This window comes from Cebus imitator, unplaced genomic scaffold, assembly GCF_001604975.1.
Source record: "Cebus imitator isolate Cc_AM_T3 unplaced genomic scaffold, Cebus_imitator-1.0 Scaffold80, whole genome shotgun sequence".
NCBI lineage: Eukaryota > Metazoa > Chordata > Mammalia > Primates > Cebidae > Cebus > Cebus imitator.
Window position 1 is genome coordinate 5,835,419 of NW_016107395.1, and position 21,038 is coordinate 5,856,456.

A 21,038-nucleotide genomic window follows, 5' to 3' on the forward strand; every position below is an offset into this window, starting at 1 on the left:
AAGGGACAAGTTTTCCTTTCTTTTCTGCATTCTCACTTCAACCCTCCTTTCCCCTTTCCCTTCTTACCCCCCAGCTATCTGAAGGTTAGTGAAAGTTTAGTTCATATTGTTAATGGACCTGCCTTTCTTAAGGTAGCAATTTTATAAATGTTCCTGAAGATAAGGCAGAATCCTTTTGAAATTGCAAAACTTTCAAATTGCCTAAAAGCTAAAATTGCCTTGGTTTGTATTCCTACTCAGCTGGAAATAATTTTATAGAACAAACTGTATAAAATTTTCTTGGAAGAACTTTCTTCTTCATAAATGGCAACAGTACACATATTTAGATCTTGCTTGAAAACAAATTGTCAGCTTCATGACTGTATGCTGTCATTTGCACACTCTTAGCCATACTCTTTTGTTAACAATATTCCAATCAAAAGAAAATAAAAGCAAATGTGTAATTTGGACTGGGTTTTTGTGTTTTAGAAGGATTCTGTGTTGACTTTATTCATTATGGCTTAGTGTTTTAGTAGTGAAAACCTCAATCAGGAGCCCCGTAACTTTTTTGTGTTTCTAGATTTTTCTTCCATGGCTAAATATGATTCTTTATACTTATAGAAGGATTGGCATTGTTTTCTCTGTTTCTTCCCTCTGACTCAAGTCCTTGAGCCATCTTACGGCAGTCTTGCCTCTTATGTACACAAAACAGTAATTGCTTTCAAATTGACCCCATTGGAAAATTTACATATGAAACTAATATATTTCTCTAGTGATATGTAGACTTGCAACAACTTATAAGCAAATGCTGTTTTTTAACATCACTTTTTCATTAAACAGAAAAAGAACTATGATCGAGTAATGAAAGCACTGGATAGCATAACTTCTATCAGAGAAATGACTCAAGTAAGTATGTCATCTGGTCTTGTACAGTAGTATATTTTTAAAATGTCTGAGAGTTCTAGCTATGTAGTGAAATGTAGACTTTTCTATTGTATTGGGTGTAATTAAAATCATTTCAAAATCTGTGCTGTATTGAAATGTTTTAATTAAATCATACCAGTGTATTATCATGTAACACTGTGACTTCAGGAAAGTAAGTGGATAATTATAAGATAATTATACTTATCAAACTCAGGCAAGAGCCGTGGCTACATGTAGATATGTCGGGATGTTTTAAGGCAAAGGTTAAATATGGTACCATCTTCTTAGACTATCAGTTTTAATTGATGGTAGCAATTTCAAAACATTGAGTATTAAAATAAAATCAGAAATGTTCTTTAAAATGGAAATTTCCCATAAATATTTTATATAACGCAGAATCCCAAAACCACTTTGGAAGATGCCAGACTGCCGTAGAGTATGGGTTTATGTTTTTGGTCACTGAGGGAGGCTTTGGTGGAAAAGTTTGATGAGGAAGGATCGGGGTTTGCTATGAAAATCTTATACACCCCTGGGCTATAATCAAGCACTTGGAAAAGCACACACTGTTGAATTATTGAGGCCCTTCCACTGCCAAAGACTTGGAGAAGGTTTAAAACTCCTCATTGTAAGTAGAAATTAATAATCTGAGATTAACAACACATTATGTGTGCAGCTTTTATTGCCCTAGAGACCATTGTAGGCTTATAATGAGTATTACCCTGGGTCCTTTATTTTCTCTGGGGAGGGAATCCTGGGACCCTCCTGTTCCTGTCCCAGGGCTCACTAAGCTTTCTCTCCCCCCACTGTCATCTCTAATCCTCTACAGGAAGACAATATTCAAAAAGTATGTTTTTGTATTTCCGTTTTGATTCTTGATTCTTTTGATCATCATTTATTCATGTAGTCAAATATTCATTCATTCACTCAATAAATAGTGTGTGTCTGGCAAATAGTAAACAAGAAATCCTTTAATTCACAGGTGCTATTATTTGCTTAAAAAACCACCTTCCCTTCGGGTTGTTTTTCTATGCCAGTACCTTTCTGAATTATCTGAATTCTTTCTCAGACATGCACTCCTTATTTGTATAGGGAAAGAAAACAATAAAATGCATTTCCATTTAGGAGAAAAAAAGAACATATTGCAATATCTTACAGAAAGTTATATAAACATTTTTAGCCATGAAAAAGACTTTGGTAAAAGGTATTTATACTATACCCTAGACCCTGATTATTCTTGGATTTAAAAATAGCTACCAACTCTGACTCTGGAATCAGCTCTCTGCCAAAAACTGCTTTCTTTATTCTGGGTCATGTGTAAGCTATTTTAATAGGAGGCAATGTACACAATTGAGCATCAGCCTAGGAAGTTAGAGGCCAACATTGTATAACTGACTTGTCAATGAATGTGGCCTGTGACCTTGGCGAGGTGCTTAATTGCTTGGTGCTTCACTGTCAAGATGGAAATAGTGCTGCTGCAACCTCTTTCAGTGTGTACTTCATAGGGATGCTCTCAGGGTTTATCCTGTCAAATTCTTTAAACCTTTCTGAATAAATACAACATTATACTGTGCTGTTTTCTAGAATGTACTGTCCTATACATAGCCCTAAATTGTCACAGAGAGATGGCTCTTTGTTTTGTGAAATGGTTGTCTGGGTAAATCCCATTAAACACTTTTTAGAGAAAGATTTGTCTTAGGTAAATTGTGCCCAAGTTTTTAATGTAAAGATCTATACCTAAGTCTGGACCTTCAGATATGAGCATGAGTGTAGCTCTCACAAACTTTGCTTTAATATTAGTTATCAGTTAAAACAGTCATTGTCAAAGAGAATCTTTACAGGACACTTGCAAAGATGGCAAGACAAGTTTATTCAGAGCACTGCAGCAGGGGAGAGAGACTGCAGCATAAACTGAACTCATCTCCAGGTTTTTAAAGGTAGAGAAGAGGAAGCAAAAGGGGCTACAAGTAAGTGAAAAGGCAAGGAAAAGAAGATGGGACTAGGAGAGTTATGTAAAAATGGAAAGTTACAGAAGGGGTTAAGTGGAGAATTACCAAAAATGGTTTGGCGAAGTGGGCTGGTACAATATACATTTTGTGGTTTGGCTGCATCGTGTTTTCTTGAGCAGAAACTCAACAGGGCACTGGAGAGTGGTCATCTTTAGGGACATAGCCTAGTGTAAATGGAAGCCAGGCTAGAATCCGGACAAGTCTTTTAACACAGTGTTTGGGCAAGTCATTTTTGTGGTATGGAAGCTCACGGTTCCCATCATCTTGAGAGAAAAGGCTACGGTAATTGTCGTTGTTCCCACGTTAAGTCCATAGATTTTTAAATCTTACTAGCTTAGACATATTGTTCTAAGGAATTTTTATGAAAAATCAAAAGTATAATGACTTTTTTTCAGGCACCTTATCTGGAAATCAAGAAGCAGATGGATAAACAGGATCCCCTTGCTCATCCCTTACTGCAATGGTATAAAATTTTAGTTTTCATCTTAATGAAGACAGCATCATTTTCTACTGCTTGCTTTAAGAGAGAAAAAAAAAAAAAGCCTGTCTTACAAACCCTGCAGTGCTACAGTTCTACAAGCTTAGGAGACCTGGTGATTTTACAACCTGAGAGTCCTTAATGACTCTCACTTTAATTAAATCTTATACATCACAAGGGGAGGAGAATGCTGTCACATGCACTACCTGGGATAAATAGTGCATTTGACAGCAGTTTGCCTATAGTTTTAAAAGATGTGATTAACTAGATTATGTGGCAAAGACATTTTGGTTCATTTAATTTTCTAGTTCAGTGAGGACTAAGTGATGAAACTCAGTGTTTCAACCTTTATTATTGAAATCTAAGCTAAAATAAATGTTTTTTATATGTTGCTCCCTTAACAAGGGCAGTATAAATGTGATTAACTCTTTGCTTGCTCACTGCAGAAGATGCATAGTTTCAGAGTGAGCCAAGTGATGGATGTAGTGTTAGCCCAGCGTGAATTCGAGGAGGAGGGCTAGACTATGAAGAGGAAAGGTGGTTTGAGAAGTCACCTTGCTGTGATGCCCATTTCAAATAATTTGCCCTCTTCTACTTCAAGTAATTTCTCCTCTTGTTTCTCATTTGCAAAATGAAGACACTGGTTTCTACTCAGCATTCCTTATACGGGTTTTATATACATGTCTCTTTTAACTTTGAAAACTCCAACTCCATGAGATTTACCATACAGAAATACAAATGTAAGGCTTGTAAGAGATTGTTATGAATGAGCACTCATTCCATGCTATGACCAGGAAGTTTTAAAAAACATGTAAAGGTGGGCAGAGGCAAAAGAACCTGGCTTCCTCAAGATTCTGATTACTTAACTTTCACTTCATTAAAATTTTGTAATACACATTTAATTTAGCTTAACAAGATTATAACAAAAATTAGATATAGGCCGGGCACAGTAGCTCACGCCTGTAATCCTAGCACTTTGGGAGGCCGAGGTGGGTGGATCACCTGAGGTCAGGAGTTCAAGACCAGCCTGGCCATCATGGTGAAACCCCATCTTTTTTTAAAAAAATATATTTTTAAATAAAAATAAACAAAAAAAAATTAAATATTTTAAAATTTATAAATTTATAAAATTTATCTAAAAAATTAGATGTAGAAGCCTTCCCTCTTTGTATATGTTATAATCTGTTACTAAATTCTGATACATTAAGTAAAATAACACTAAATCTCCATTGTAACCTTTAAGTTTTTCTCATTGTTATATTCAGATTGAAGGTAAAAATTGCAACTATCTAGTTGCTTTCTTTTTTTCCTTAAAGTCAGACGATTAACTTTTAGTTCTGGTGATCATTTCCTTCAGCTTGTTAGTCACTCTTTTTTCAAGATAAAGAGAGTCTACCAAAACTTGATGTACTTTTCCCTACTTATTATTTTACGTGCTGAAAGTATAAAGCAGTTCCTTTCAGATACTTGAATTTAATTTTTTTCAATTGCAGTGCCTATGTATGTTGGATTTTTATATATAAACCACTGTATATATCAGCTCAAAGAGACCCTCACATATTTAAAGAAAAAAAGTCTTCATGAGAACTTATCCTTAATTTAAGCAGTGTACGAGAGGAATAAAAGAAGCAGATCCATGAATCGCTGTTCATCTTTGTATTTGGATTATCATTATTTGAAAGTACATTCAGAAATATTCAAATGTTCATTTTGCTGATACTTGAGGTTGTGCTTATTAAAAACTATGTCTTAGGTTTTAGGAAACTACTTCCCAGTGTGTTTTCTCAGATTAAAATATTACCTTTTTTGTTATATAAGCTCTTTAAATTGTTTCAAGAAGCAAACCTAAATTGTGCAACTAAATGAAATTATTTCTAAGTTTAGTTTATGGAAGAGCAAAAATAAGTTTTAATTACTTGACAGCTAAGAAAAAGAACTTTAAATATATTTGGCTTATATTTGTGACTAATGGATCATTTTAATTTCAGGGTGATATCAAGTAATAGGTCACATATTGTGAAACTGCCAGTTAACAGGGTAAGTTGTTTCTTTACATATGCATACAGAAATGGGAGGAGTACTTATCATTTGGGAAAAGTGACCTCGTGAGTTGTAGGCAGCCTCTCCAAGAACTGAGTAAAACCAGGTTAAATCTAATTATTTAGTTTGTAATAGCCGTTTGTTCACTAGCTCCAAGCCTTTCCAAGATAATAAATTCATATTCAGGCTGTTTCAAGTAAATAAAAACATCAATATGAAATCATTTAGTCATTCCACAAGCAATAGAAAAATATTATCTGGAGATTGATCAGAAGGAAGTTAATGTGCTTTGTAATCACTGTCAGTTTCATGTTGGCACATTTCCACTTTTCTATAGCTGAGAAGCTATTGACCTCAGCTTACTTATCAGCCTAGTAAGCTTAAAAAATAATAATTTGTAAAAAGCTATTAGACTCTGTATTTCACTTCTGATCATCACCTAAGAACTGTATTAAAAATCTCATTTTCACCATCTATGAGTCTCTAAATGTGAGATTCCTATGTGCTATTTTCCTGTATGGCTATATTCCTTAGAAGATGTCATCAAGCTATTAATCTAAAAGATTCTGCTTTTCATTTCTTTCCATGACCAAGGGAGAGACTATATTTGAATGTAGGCAAAAATTCCCAATTTTATAAATATATGTAAATAAAGCATAAGAGAATTTTTGCAGTTTATAAACTTTTCTGCTTAGCAAACTCCAGAATATTTCTCCAGTTGAATAGCTAGTATATACTTATGGACTCAATAATAAAAGGCTTAAAAGAAATGTAATTATGAAGGCAGATCTGCTTAAATATGATTGCATACTGTATTCCAGAGCTAAGTATAAATGACTTTGGATTGTCTGTTCCCTATTCCTTTCCCATTAGTCCAAAGAATTATTCTTTGTATTTGTAATTCCATGTGACTTATGATTTATGTCAAGTTTTAAAAAAACTTACACAAATTAGCTTGCTAATGTGGTTTGTGTAAAATTACTATAGTTTGAAAGTGGGTAACTCTTAAACCAATAAAATTTGCAATTGTCTTCAGCCTGAATATATGTTAAGTTTTACATGTTTTTGTTTGTTGTTATTTTTAAATGGCAGCAATTGAAGTTTATGCACACTCCGCATCAGTTCCTTCTTCTCAGCAGTCCACCAGCCAAAGAATCCAATTTTAGAGCTGCTAAAAAACTCTTTGGAAGCACCTTTGCATTTCAGTGAGTAAGGCCTAATGTTAATGGGGGTGTGCTCCACCCAGTTTTCCAGAAATGTATGGGGAAGATATCACTGTCTTTCAGTGAAAAGTCGTTCATGTTGAATGGTCATTCATGTTGAATAGTCAACTACATAATACTTGATTTGGCAATCCAGAACCTTAAAACGGCATCATGACTTATTATGTTGTGACCCACTTTGAAGATAACTGATTTTCTGGTTTTGCTTTTTTCTTTCCATTTTTTTTAGTGGCTCACACATTGAAAACTGGCACTCCATCCTGAGGAATGGTCTGGTTGTTGCTTCTAATACACGATTGCAGGTAAATTTTCTGAATGCTATTTAATAAGACCTCATTCTTCTTCAGAATTGAGATTCAGCACACAACCCTGTTGTTGGGTTTTTACCTGCAAAAGAGGAAGCATGTGAGCTTTAAAACATTATATGGAATTTTTAGTAGGCATACTAGAACTGAAGCAGAAGTCATCTGTACACGATGATCTAAACCCAAAACCCAAAATGGATCATACAATGGAAAGAAAGAGAAAGACTGGTCGCAGTGGCTCACACCTATAATCCCAACACTTTGGGAGGCTGAGGCAAGTGGATCACTTGAGGGCAGGAGTTCGAAACCAGCTTGGCCAACATGGCAAAATCCTGTCTCTACTAAAAATACAAAAAAAAAAAATTTAGCCAGGTGTGGTAGCGCATGCCTATAATCTAAGCTACTTTGGAGGCTGAGGCAAGAGAATAATTTGAACCCAGGAGGCAAAGGCGAAGGTGACAGTGAGCTGAGATCATACCACTGTACCTCAGCCTGGACAACAGAGCGAGACTGTCTCAAAAAAAAAAAGAAGAAAAAAGAAAGAAAAGAGAGTTTAATTTCTTATGAGGAAACAGTAAAACAAATCACACTTTTAACTTAAATGGAAAAACATTATCATGCACAAAGTAAAATCATACAGGCATTCTGTCTGTTAATTCAACGTACATACCTTGAGTACTGGGCCTCCATATGAATGCTTTTAGAGAATAAAATGTAGAAATAAGCGAAGTCGAGATTGGGTACTAGAGAGCCATCTGATACCTGCCTTTGTGCCTCCAAGACAGTACTTGGTGTTAATAGCATATCGTGGCTGTCATCTTCATCTTTATTTATGCCTTTCCTCCTGCAGATTTCACTTCACTCTCATGCAGCTGAATTTGTTTGCATCTGACAGCATAGGACGTAAGGAAATGATTAACTCAGTCACTTGAGCCAGATCTCATATTACGAAGACATTTTAGATGATTCAATTAAATGTTAAATGTTAAATGCATTTAGTATTCAGTTCATACTAATAGCATATGAGGGCCCAGGACATAGAGATAATAAGAAAGAAGTTTAGTTGTTCTGAGCAGTTTCTTAGACCAGTTGAAGGGTTTCAGTTATTGAAACTTATGTAACTTAAAAAATGTAATAAAGGATAAGAACAGGACGACAGACAGTGTTATTTAATGAAAATCTGAGCAGGTCACTTTGTTTATACACCAATATATAAATCCTAATCAAAATGCCTTACTGTGTCTTTCAGACCAAATTTAGTTTCTAAAATTTTAGTTCTATTAAAATAAAGGCCTACTAGTATACTTTACAATAAGTGTAATAAGTGACTGTCTTTATTACTGGTAAGATGGAAAACATTTATTAAGAATCTTTTTCCTCTAGATATCATTTTTCATATATAAACTGAGTTTTAAACACAAGGATATTAGTACTGTTTTCAAATGAGACCTTGGAATAGAAGCTCTATCATTTTTTTCTAAGACTGAATGTTCTGACATGAAAGTGATTGCCTTCTTTTGTCAAATATTAACATTTGAACCATGGACAGACCTCTCGCTCTCTCCCACTCTTCTCATCTTAGCTCCATGGTGCAATGTATGGAAGTGGAATCTATCTTAGTCCAATGTCAAGCATATCATTTGGTTACTCAGGTAATCTTGTATTTCATTTCTTACTTCAAATTTGTTAGGTTTAAATTTTCTTATTGTTTATACTCCATGCACAGCTTTCTATTGTGCCTTATTAGGTATATTTTTATTAAATTTATTTGCTAAATATCAAAAGCAAAAACAAAGCTCAATGTCAAGATGAATTTATAGTACTATCCCTAGTGTATGAAACAGAATATATGTTTTGTCAATTAAAAAATATTTTATTTAATATTTCTTATATTTATTCCTTCCACAAATGAATATTGAGACTGTATTATATGCAAAGCACTATGCAGGGCACTAAGAAGTACACATACATAATAACTTTAAGTGTAATTCTATGTCATGTTAATTTCTTATTTTTGGATTATTATATTATCTATAAAGAAGTTTTGAACATTATGGAAACATTAGAAGTAGAAAAACACCCTCGAAATCACCTTTCTTTTTAACAACTTGTATATTTGGTGAGAATGTAGGAAAAAATACTTTGGAATAAATTGAAAGCTCGTGCTTTGAAGGAGCCTGGTGAGTTCAAAATACAAAAGAATGATCACCAAATTGTTAGCATTAGTTATCCCTGGTGGAATTTGTGATGTTTTCTTCTTTTCACTTTAACATTTTTGGAATATTTTATAATGATCAGTATGATTTATATAACGACTTACCTATTCTAGTTTAAATATAAAATAATTATGCTCATTGTAGAGATTCAAGCTGCCCAGAATTTTTGAAGAGCAAATGAAAATTTCTCTACTACAGCTTCAGTGTTCTGTGTATTTTCCTTCACATTTTTAAGTGGCTTTATATACATATAACTGCATATGTAATCAGTTTTCCTTGTGTGCTTGTATGTGTGTGTGTGAGATTATACAATCACATTACATGTATAGGAGATGTCATTCACATGGTGCCTGAATGGTAAATCTTAATATCCTCATGTTTTAGGAAAGGATACTTAGAGATCTGATAACTAGCTGAACATTAACGAGAACTACCTAATTCATTTACCAAAGTTCATGTTCTTCCAACCATAACAAGTTGTTTCGCAGTGATAGGAAACTTGGAATGCTTAAAACTGGATTTATAATTAGAAATACTAAAAGAAAACAGCAACATTGATAAATGCTGAAATGCTTATGAAAAGAAAACTTTAAAAAATTAGAAGGTTGCATGTTAACAAAAAAAAGAAAAATTGGGATAAAAACTATATGAAAAATTAAAATATAATCATTTAAGTAATAACCATTGTTGTTCAACAAAGCACCCTAACCTTAGGGCAAAACAACAACTTCATTAGGTTCATAGATTCTTTGGGTCAGGAATCTGGGGTGGGACTTGGCTAGGTGATTCTTTAGCCTCTTGAAGTATCCGCTGAGTGGCACTCAATTGATGGATGGACTACACTGGCAGGTCTGAGACAGCCTGACTCATATTCAAGAGTTGGGGAATTATACTCCATCTCTTGGTGGCAAAGAAATACTGTTGCAGTGATCTCTGAAAATATAATATGCCAAAATAACACTAAGAAAATAAAAACCAGGAAGTGTAAAATACTTTAGAGATAGGAAATGGAATAACAAAGAAGAAATTGATTAAAATCAGACTCTAAATCTTGCTAAAACAGTACAAAATAAAAGCTAAAAAATCAGCTTAAATAAATAAATACCTGCTCAGCATAAAGAAAAAACACAGCAAGTTATCAAAGTATTGTGATTTTCTGCTTTTTATACTGGTATATAGACACCTTTGATGGGCACATGGAAAGAATCGAGGAAAGGTATAAACTGTGTGAATGGATGTAAAAATTTGTCTGTGTATATGTGCATTTGTCTGGAGAGGGAGTACATAGGGTTTGTCAAATTCTTGAATGGCTCTTGATCTGAAACAAATGTAAGAGTCACTGAAGTAAGATGACATAGCATCAGTAGTTGATTTTGAAGGCTGAAAAGGTAGGGGTAAGAGAACAGGACAGCTTCTCTGCATATGCACCCTTTGCTTTTTGGTCAGAATTGTGTTTGAAATGCAAGGTCTTCTCAACCTGTCCCCATCCACCCCTGGACTTTTTCGGAAGGCCTGGAAAAGTTAAATACTTTATAAATTTGTAAACAGGCTTTTCCCCATCTTATTAAGCCATTTACTGAAACAACTACAAACATCAACATCTATCTTAACTTCTGGTTTAATAATAGATGAACACTTTCTAAAAAAGTATAGATACAAATCTACCTATTATAAAACAAATATATATTTTAGTTCTGCTTTTCTGAATTATCCACAGTAAGAAATTATGGCATTTACATAGTAAGCTAAGATTTGTGACTATCACAGGCAAAAAACCTTAATATAATTTGTCTTAATGAGAAGAAATGTTAAATTCTACATAGAATTTTTAAGTTATATTAATTTTATGCAGAAGAATTTTTATTCTTGCTTTCAATGCAAGAAAAAATAGACTCAGGTGCTGAGGGCACAGACCTTTGTTACTGTCTCTAGCCTGATGTGATCAAACTTTAGCTAGAATGGAACTTTTCATAGTAGGTGGATTGTACTTTGAGCCGCATCAGACAGCTTTGTCCCTAAATTATTATTTTGCTGATGTTTTCAGGGATGAACAAGAAACAGAAGGTGTCAGCCAAGGACGAGCCAGCTTCGAGCAGTAAAAGCAGCAATGCATCACAGGTGTTGTAGTGACTTGAGTGACTGCTTATGATTAGTGAACTGTGGCCTCATTAGCCAGCAGAACTTGGAAAAATAGGCTTTTTAAGTCTGCAAAATTATTTAGTGTGGTCATTACTTATAAAGGAATAAAACTCGCTCTGAGATGCAATAACTAAATTACCTCCACACGATGATTATTCGACAGATATTTATTATCTACCACTGTAATAGCAGAGATACTCCTAGACAGTAGAATACAGTGATGGCCAAAAGTAGACACGTATTCCAGTTCTCTTGCAGCCTACATTCTACTGAGGGATATAAATAAATAAAATACATATTTATATAGATAGAATGCTAGATATTATGAAGAAAAATAAATCAGTGACAGAAGACATTTAATGCTGTCTAGTGGAAGAGGGATCTGGGATGAATGTTAAATGGGATGGTCAGGAAAGGATATTCTAAGAAGGCGACATTTGAGTCAAGACCTACAGATGATGAGTGCATGAGTCATGTGCCTCTCTAGGAGAAAGAACATTCTGGGCAGAGAGGAGAATGACCATCAATCCCGTGTTGTTTCAGAGAAAGCAGGTATATTCTGGGCAAATTAAAAATTCATCTGATAAATAATGTTACTTTAAATTTTTAAAAAAGAGTATAGCTAATGTAATATCTGAAAACAAAAACATCCCAGTTTTTCTACATGAGATGTTCCTGAAACCTCTGTGACCTAGTAGATGATGCTATTAAAACATGGGTTGGTTTTGGATAGTTAGTTGATCTGAAGTAATTGATTTTGATGTTTGAAAAGATCATGCAAATTTAATTTTGTTTACCTTGAAATAAAGAGACCAAGCTTTTAGTAAAAATAATTCTAATTCTATGTTGTGAGGTTATTGAACCCTAATTTACATTTTTCAGTTCACTCATCTTAAGAATAATTTAGTAATGATTATGTACAGAAATTAAATGAGGCAACAAAAATAGTTTAATAGTAAGAGAATGCAAGGAAATTGATGGTAGTCTAAATAGGCCTCCCCCCCACCCGGAGCCATCTTAGTGACTATTATTTTTTAATGATGAACAGTTAGTTTTTTTACTATAGTGTTCCATTCTGACTCTAAGTTTTAATTTTTTTTTTGAAATTTAGTCACAGAAAAAAGGACAGCAATCTCAATTCTTGCAAAGCCGTAATTTAAAATGCATAGCCTTATGTGAAGGTAAGTTGAAAATTTTACAAACCTCATAGTGTTAGTTCCTACCTCATGTATAATTAAGAATATAAGTATATTTACAGAGTGCTTATAGTGGATTAGGGAAAGCATTAGTCCTTGTGACCATCTCAGAGGGCACAAATGCAAAAATGGATACAGTGAAGATCATAAAGGTTCAAACCAAATTGCAGAATTGGCAAGAATTCAAACAGTGATATATTTTATTTCTGGCAGATAATTCCAGAATGGTAATTATGTCTTTCTGATCAAGTAATCCTTATCTCTTTAGTTAATGTGCTACCTTCCTCTTAAAGTTGGTATTTGAATATATGATACGATGAAAAATGTGAAAGATGAACCAAGCACTGAGGAGATAACCTATTAGGTCTTCCTGTTCCTACACTGAAATTACTATTTTATTCTGTACTTAGGACAGAAAAATTGATGGGTGATTTGCAAGATCATATACCTTTCTTTGTTCTTGCTTTAAAATATGACTTGGGCTAAAAATTTATTTTTTCTTTTTGTGTTAGGAGTTTTAGTAACTACTGTCAACTGTCTTAAGTTTTCAACACACAGTGGTTATGTAGGACATGAACATACTTTCTACATAGTTCTTAAATCAAGACCTATCTTCTTTTTGTAATACTTAGATGAGTTCCTTTTTGTTATACCAGTTGTTATTTAAATTATAAAGTTGTTACATGGCCTTTCACTGTTTTTAACCTATATTTCTTGATAGACAGTAAGGTTAAACAATTTTCGTGTTTTCATTAATGCTTGTACTTGTGCTTTAGATTTCAAAGAGGAGGGATATATTAAGTTGGAATGGACTAGGATTCCTTTAGAATAAAGTGGTTCTTCACTTTTTTTTCCCACTTATAGTGATCACCTCACCCGACCTGCACAAACATGGAGAGATATGGGTTGTCCCCAATACTGACCATGTCTGCACACGATTCTTTTTCGTGTAAGTGTAAATGCTCAAATTTGTATGTTACTGTCTTTGCCACAAATGGGTTAGTGGTGACTGAATTATCGTTTGGTCTCTTTAGCTGGCAAGATATAACATGTAATTGATTTTATCATCAACTAATATTTTTGTTTTATTTTCAATAAAACATTAAAAAAATCTAAACAATGGTTAAATGCTATTAATTTAGAAGAGCTGATGAAAAACAGCTATTAACTTAGAACTAAAGAAAAACATCATCTTGGCTGGGCACAGTGGCTCATGTCTGTAATTGCAGCACTTTGGGAGGCCAAGGCAGGTGGATCACATGAGGTCAGGAGTTTGAGACCAGCCTGGCTAACATGATGGAACCCCGTCTCTACTAAAAATACAAAAATTAGGCGGGCATGGTGGTCCATGCCTGTAGTCCCAGCCACTTGGGAGATGAGGCAGGAGAAGAGTTTGAACCCGAGAGGTGGAGGTTTCAGTAAGCAAGGATAGCACCACTACAAACCAGCCTGGGTGACAAAGGGAGAATCTGTCTCAAAAAAAAAAAAAAAGAAGAAAAAACAAGAAAAGAAAAACATCATCTCTGTCTCTCTAACCATCTCTCTGTAGTATGTGTATGTATAGAAATAAATACATATACAAAAGTATATGTATGTATATACATACCATAAGTATACATACAAAAGTATACATATCTACATACATACAAGTATATATATACATACAAGTATACATACAAAAGTATACTTGTATGTATATATATACACATACATGCATATACTTTTATTTTTAAAATGTAGAACTGAGATGAAGAACACAATCATGAAAAGGTCTTCCTATAAAAGATTGATCTACATTCCATACAATATGGGCTGGCAGTGCGGTACATTTTGATGTGAGGTTTTTTTGGCACGACTGTGTCAAAAGAGCTACATTAAAATATAAAAGCATTATTTTTAATTCCTAAATAATGAGTGCAATAGACCAGTCTAGCTTTCACTCTACGCTTGGCTTCCAACCCTTTTCCCATGCCTTTCACACCTTATCCATGATCCTGTCACAGAAAGGATTTCAGGGGAGAATTGAGCGTATCTGTTTTGTACTTTATGTCGTTTTCTTAAAAGAAACTGAAAAATTGCTTCTTAAGATTGCTTCAGTATACTGCGTATCTCTAAAACCCTGCACATTCAGCATTGGATCTGTTGGCTTGTTGACAGACTATTCACAGTGAAACTTATGAGCTGCCTGGTTTTCTTTTGGATGATTTAAAAACTGTGATGGTTCTTACGATAGATATTTACTGGCTATAGATTTCTTTCTTAACAGTGAGGCAGCACTGAGTATAGTAGAAAGAGCCCTGCTTTTGATTAGATAGTTTGAATCCTGGCTGAATAATAATTAGTAAAGTGATATTGCCTAGATGTATAACCAGTCTAAGCTTCATCAGTAAAATGATAATAATGTTTATCATTTATGTATAATCATTTCTGTAATAATCATTTCTGTAATAATTTCTGTATCAGTCAGAATCCAAACAGGAAACAGATGACCCGTGAAAAATATTTCTGTGTCATCCACAATTAGATTATTTACAAGGTATGGTTATAGGGAAACCACTGGTCTTGTGTAGTACCCTGGATCTATTAGCACCAGAGCTGTTATACATTCCCAGGTACAAAAGGACACAGGCAGGAAGCAGTCGTGCTGGGAAGCTCCATTGGCCAAACCCTGCCAGAAGCTAGAGAACAGTGTAGCTTATTGAGAAAGTCCTTACAGGTCAGGCTCCTGGGGCAGAAGGACTCCAAGAGAATCCTGGGGGCTCCTAGAGAAGGTGTCTGCACACAGTGCCTTTAAAGGTTATTAAGAGGATTAATTTAGCACAATGCGGGCCTTGGCTACTGAAAAGATCATTAAATATTTTTTTCTCTCTTCTTTCTTCACTATCTTGATTGTTATCCACTATTAGATGCTTGGCCTTCCAAAAAGGAACCTTCAGTCACGAATTTATTTCATTGAGAAATCTTGAGATTTTGACAGAAAATTAACTCCAGAGTCCTTTTCTTAGCCTGTCATTGAATCAGTTCATCTACTCCTGCATCTTGCTAAAATGCAAATTAATCGAGCTAAATAAACAACCTTCGATATTTAAATAGACAGTACCATTCTTCTGAACTTTTAGATAAATTATACATAACGCCTATCTGTAGGGATTTAAGTGTTCTGGGGGTGTTTACTGGAGAAAAGCATTTCTGTATTTCATAAGCAAAAATTGAGGATAAATCATAAGAAAAGAGAAGTACACTCAGATATTTCCTAAATAATCTAAGGGAAAATATCATATTAAGATAATTTTCATTGCTTTATAAACACAAATGAGATTTCATCCTTTTTCTCTGAGACTTATTAAGGAAAATTGATAAATTCAAAACATATCAGAAGGAGAATCTATCCACTCATTAATGTGCATTCTAATTGCAACCATCAGTTTCTTTCTCTATGAAAGACATGATCGCAGAGTTCGACTAGTGGTGAGCCTCCCTAGCGCGTGGTAACACCTAGAAAAAGAATAAATCAATGAGAATGAAGATAAGACAAAAACTCAATTTCTTTTCTTTTTATTTTAATTTTTGATAAATTATGTGATCCTGGATGTTAGAAGCTTTGCCTAATGACTAGGATATGAGTTAATATGGTTATCTTTTTTTAAAATCGGTTATCAGGTAAAAATATTAAAAATTAAAATAACTCCCATGCTAATCTGATTTCTGCAGTTGAGATGATAAAAGTCACATAATATACTAATAACATGTTTGCCAACAAGTAAACAACACAGAATGAGAGAAAAATTGGAGGGAAATTTTAGTTAACAGGCTGGTGTATCAAAAAAATGAAAGTAAAATTTAAAGAAAGATAATCAATTTAAAAAAAAAGGGAAGAGGAGAATTAGAAGTTCAAAAAATTTTTGTTGCAAAATTCCAAAATGAAGAAATTTAATTAAATATAAGCGCTCCAGGCAAAATGTAATAGTTCAGATGTTATAAACAGATCCAAGCCAATTCCCAGTTTCTGGAAACTGTGAGTAAAGCTTGATTACATGACTAACCTTGAAATGTATGTGTACTAGGTCATTAAGACCCATATATAGAAATAAGGAAGCTGTTTTCAAAAGGGTTGGAGATGTGAATGTAAGAATGCATAAAATGCTCACGTTATAACTGTTTGGTGAGTATTTGCCTTGTAAGCCTACCAATACCTTACAACCAGTGTACAAATAGGAACCCATTATTTAAATTCCCTGGCCAACATCTCATCTTCTCCAATCTTTGCAGGAATTTTATACATCAAAGAAACTTGAAACCCAAGCTGCAGTTTTCCATTTCTTTTTCCTTGCTCACCATAGTCATCAATTCCCAAGTTTATCTTTTCACAATTTTCTCCCAATGCCTTTATTCCCATGGATATATTTTTCTTTCCCGCAGAGTACATCAAAAGGTTATTAGTTCTCTCTGTTTCTAATTTCTTCATCACTCTCAACCTCTTTTGTGCAATGCAAGATTTATTAAACATTACCATTATTACACTAGTGATATACCTCTTTAGTATTCAGAAATTGAAGATAAGCAAAAAAGGGAGAAAATGTCCCATATTATCCCCACTTAGAGTTAACTCGGATTAATATTTTGTTGTACAGCCTACATTCCTATGCTAATAAAATTCTAAGATCATACTATTTATACCATATTCATTTTCCTAAAGCAGTGTTGTGATTATTCTTTGCCCATACAGGCTGATAGTTAAATAAAAACATGGCATTCTGCAACATATAGAGCTCATTTTACCTTACTTCAGTTACATGCACAAAGCACTGATTAAGTGAAATTATTATCCAAGTTCTTTTGTTAAAACAACTTGAAGTTGTATTTTCCACTATTGTGCCTTTGCTCAGTCAATCCAAATGATTTGGCCTTCTTACCAGCTAGGCCATTAGCCTATTTTTTAAGGCTCATTGAAACATGGTCTTCTCCATGGCACCTTCCCTGACCTCCCAGTCCAAAATGAAATCTGTCTTTACTCTGAATTTTGCTCACCCTATGTTTAAACAGCTCAGGCTGCCTTGTCCTACAGTTAATTGTATAACCCTATTTTCTCCCTTAGTAAAGTACAGACTCTCTCTGTGCATGGGAATCCACATAATGACTTGTGCAGAACCACTTAATATTCATCGAATGAAGACAATGACAAAAGGCTGGATGGTCTAACTTAATGAAAAGATTATACATGCACTATGAAGCAGACTGTGTCCTTATAGTATCAGATTTTTTTTTGAGCCAGAGTCTCATTCTGTAGCCCAGGCTGGAGTACAGTGGCATGATCACAGCTTGCTACAGCCTCAACCCTCCAAGCACAAGAGATTCTCCTGTCTCAGCCTCCTGAGTAGGTGGGACTACAGATGTGCATACCACCATGCCCGGCTTTTTTTTTTTTTTTTTTTAAATTTGTAGAGATGAGATTTTGCTATGTTACTCAGGTGGGTCTCAAACTCCTGGGCTCGAGTGATCCTCCCGCTTCAGCCTCCCAAAGTGCTGGGATGACAAGTGCAAGTCACCATGCCTGGCAACATCAGATTTCTTATAGATACTTTGGATAAGTGATGGCTGTCAATCAGCTCACAACGAATTTCTTTTCTGTATTGCTTATGTAAAACAGTGCTATAGTTTCTGGGTTCCAGATATAGGGAGACTGAAACAGATTTACATGTGCCAATCTTAAACCTCTCACAAAAAAATGCTGTATCCATTTCAGAAGAAAAGTTTTCAATACTTTTAAGTTTTTACTCATGAAATGTTCTGACATACCTAAGAAATTTCCAGGCAGCTAAATTTCATCTAATATCCTAGTTTCTATTATTTTTAAAGCAAATTGGTTAATTTTTCACTAAAATTTTAGTAATCTTTTTACACTTCCTGGGAATATGAGTAGTTCTTATCTCCTTTTAGATGTTTCCATTTTTCATTCTACCAGATCCCAGTCCAATGTATCATCTTCCCTAGTGATATCATTCATGTTCTATTTCTTTTAAATTTTGTTGCTTTTCACACATAAATGAACTTTACTCTTAAATCATAAATAGCTGTGACATGTTCTGTAAATGCTATTGTAATAAATACCCTAATGCCACTAGCAACTTATATGTCTAAGCTTTGCCAGTTGCCCAAATTAAATGGATGTTTGATTTTTCTTGATTATTATGTATGCATCAAATTTAAGAAATCTGAATGCCTTTGACCAATTTTGTCCTTCAACCCACAATTGTTGTACTTTTTTGTGGGTTTCCTAGGCAGTAAAAAAATACCCACTTTATTTAATACTTTTAAGCATGCTTTCTCTCTCTCTCGGTCTTTCTTTTTCTCTCCCCACTGTCTCTCTGGTTCTCACTCTTGCCTTCATTCCCACTTTTGCTCTGTGCTCTCTCTTCTCCCTCTGTGCTCTTTCAGTCTTAAATTATTGTAATTTATTCAAATAATGTGAGTCTCATCTCTTCTCCACTAACTTCTAATGCTACATAACATTTGGGTAGATAAACCCTTCCATTTGACTGAAAAGAGTGATGGGGGAGCAATCAGGCATGACTGGAGAGGAAGTCTGGATTCGAATGAGGAAGGAACCGGTATTGTTGCCAGTAACTTGGATTTTGTTCTGTAAGTGAGGTGGAGGCCATTTTTCTATCGATTTTGCATAGGTGGGGAATAGGTCTTGTAGGAGAAATGATGGAAATAAGTGTAGAGACAGAGAGATCAGTTATAATGTTGTAATAACATTCTAGGTCAGTTTTTCTCACCACAAAAAGAAATGGTTTTGACATTGTGACTTAGAAAAATAATTTTATCTGTAGTGAAGTCAGTGTTCTTTATCCTATCCTATTCTATCCTAGTCATTTAAAATGCTGGTCTGGACAACCTAAATATTTCACAACCCACTAGTTATACTCAACCTGCAATTTGAAAATCACTCATTTACATGAATGACAGTGGAGGCCTAAACAAAGGTAATGGCATCAGGTAGACAGAGGATTTAGGAAAATGGAAGCGAGATGGCTTGGTGATTAATTGGGGTTAGGCACAAAGAAAGGCCAGGAATGACTAAAGGTTTTCTGTTGCTGTATGAGGATATATCACATTGAGATATGAATAGAATAAAAAGTAGCAGTCCTAGGGTCAAAAAATAAGGGCTTTGAATATACTTGAATTTGTGTTATCTGTAGGAAAGTTATGTAGAGAGAAAAATCTAAGGATAGGAGGTAGGTTTTAGGAATCAGCATGTGGGTGATAGTTAAAACTTGGAAGGGGCTGAAATAATTGAGTTTGCATATCATGAGAAGAGAGAAAACGGAGGTGTGATTCATGTATAAAACCATCACCGAAATGAAAGGCCAAGGAAGAGGATGCAATAAAAGTGACTGAGAATTAATCTCGGTAACAGAGCACTTACTGTCCTGAGAAAATATTTGTAATTGGGCTGTGTACCACATATCCCATTCTTTTTCTTAGGGTAATATTTTACCATGAGGTGTCATTGCCATGTATATGTAAATTGAACTTTTCTAAGTATATCTGAAACCACAAACTTACAGGGTAAGAATTAGCCAAATAGACAACCTTGAATTTAGTTAAGAATTTATACTTGGTACAAATGCAATTATCACTTGATGTTGAAGCAGTGGATTATGTAAGGAGCTAGGTTCTCTTTGCTGTGTGTCATCTTTTCATTTTCCTGTATTGTGCTATTTCAGGAAAAGATAGTGGCTAGTATTAATCTTTGAGACACTGTGCTTATATCCCTGGTTATCTGTTTTCAAGTCATTTCCACTTTTCTAAAGCTTCTGTCTTGAAGCCATTTTTATGAAGTAGAATTAATTTGTCATTTGTTCCCCTCTGAATATGATCATGAGAGCTTGAAAGTTCATTCTTAGGAAATTCTTATTGCCCAAGTAAGTTTATTTGAGAAAAATGAATTACCATCTAAAATGTAATTATTTCTTTTTAAAGAACTTAGTAATTGCTGTCCTTCTACTGCTGAAGTAAACTTAGCAGGCCTGCGTTCTTCTGTGAAGTGCCAGCATAAATAAGAATAGGTTACAGTCAGACTAAATAGTGCAACCAGTGATAAGAAAAAAGGGCAGCACTGGTTATGGGTGAATAATTATTAGAAAGCAGGCATGGCAAAGAAGCAGTGGCAGAAAGTGAAATGTCATCAGTCAGAAAATGAAGAAATGATTGAAGTAGGAGTAGAGTAAAGAAGTCCAGAACCTAAGCAACATAAAGTTAAAGCTGTTATATATTTTTTATAGTAGATTTCGTAGCAGCTGCTGTGGGAAATGCCTACAAGGTCAAAAACACTGAGGAGCTTCATGCAACAACTCAGACAGTGCTTTATGTGGGGATTTAAAAAATGCAAGAAAGGGGAAAATTTAGGCATGATATAAAATAATGGCCTGTTCTGTGTTTAGCAATGAGAACATATTGTTAAATACAACTGAAAAATAGCCATACAAACTTGCTTTGACTCTCTTGGGCTATATTTTAGGTATCAAA

General features: G+C 34.4%; 1 protein-coding gene across 2 annotated transcripts in view; it reads left to right on the plus strand.

Annotated features, from left to right (window-relative positions):
• Positions 1-21,038, plus strand: part of PARP8 (poly(ADP-ribose) polymerase family member 8) — a 186,554-nt gene that overhangs the window by 160,884 nt on the left and 4,632 nt on the right. For both annotated transcript variants that reach the window (XM_017533191.2, XM_017533192.2), the window contains exons 18-26: positions 820-885; positions 3,305-3,372; positions 5,376-5,424; positions 6,520-6,632; positions 6,880-6,952; positions 8,538-8,607; positions 11,216-11,289; positions 12,422-12,491; positions 13,371-13,455. In XM_017533191.2, the coding sequence (XP_017388680.1) occupies positions 820-885; positions 3,305-3,372; positions 5,376-5,424; positions 6,520-6,632; positions 6,880-6,952; positions 8,538-8,607; positions 11,216-11,289; positions 12,422-12,491; positions 13,371-13,455 (668 nt within the window). The remainder of the gene's footprint in view (positions 1-819; positions 886-3,304; positions 3,373-5,375; positions 5,425-6,519; positions 6,633-6,879; positions 6,953-8,537; positions 8,608-11,215; positions 11,290-12,421; positions 12,492-13,370; positions 13,456-21,038) is intronic.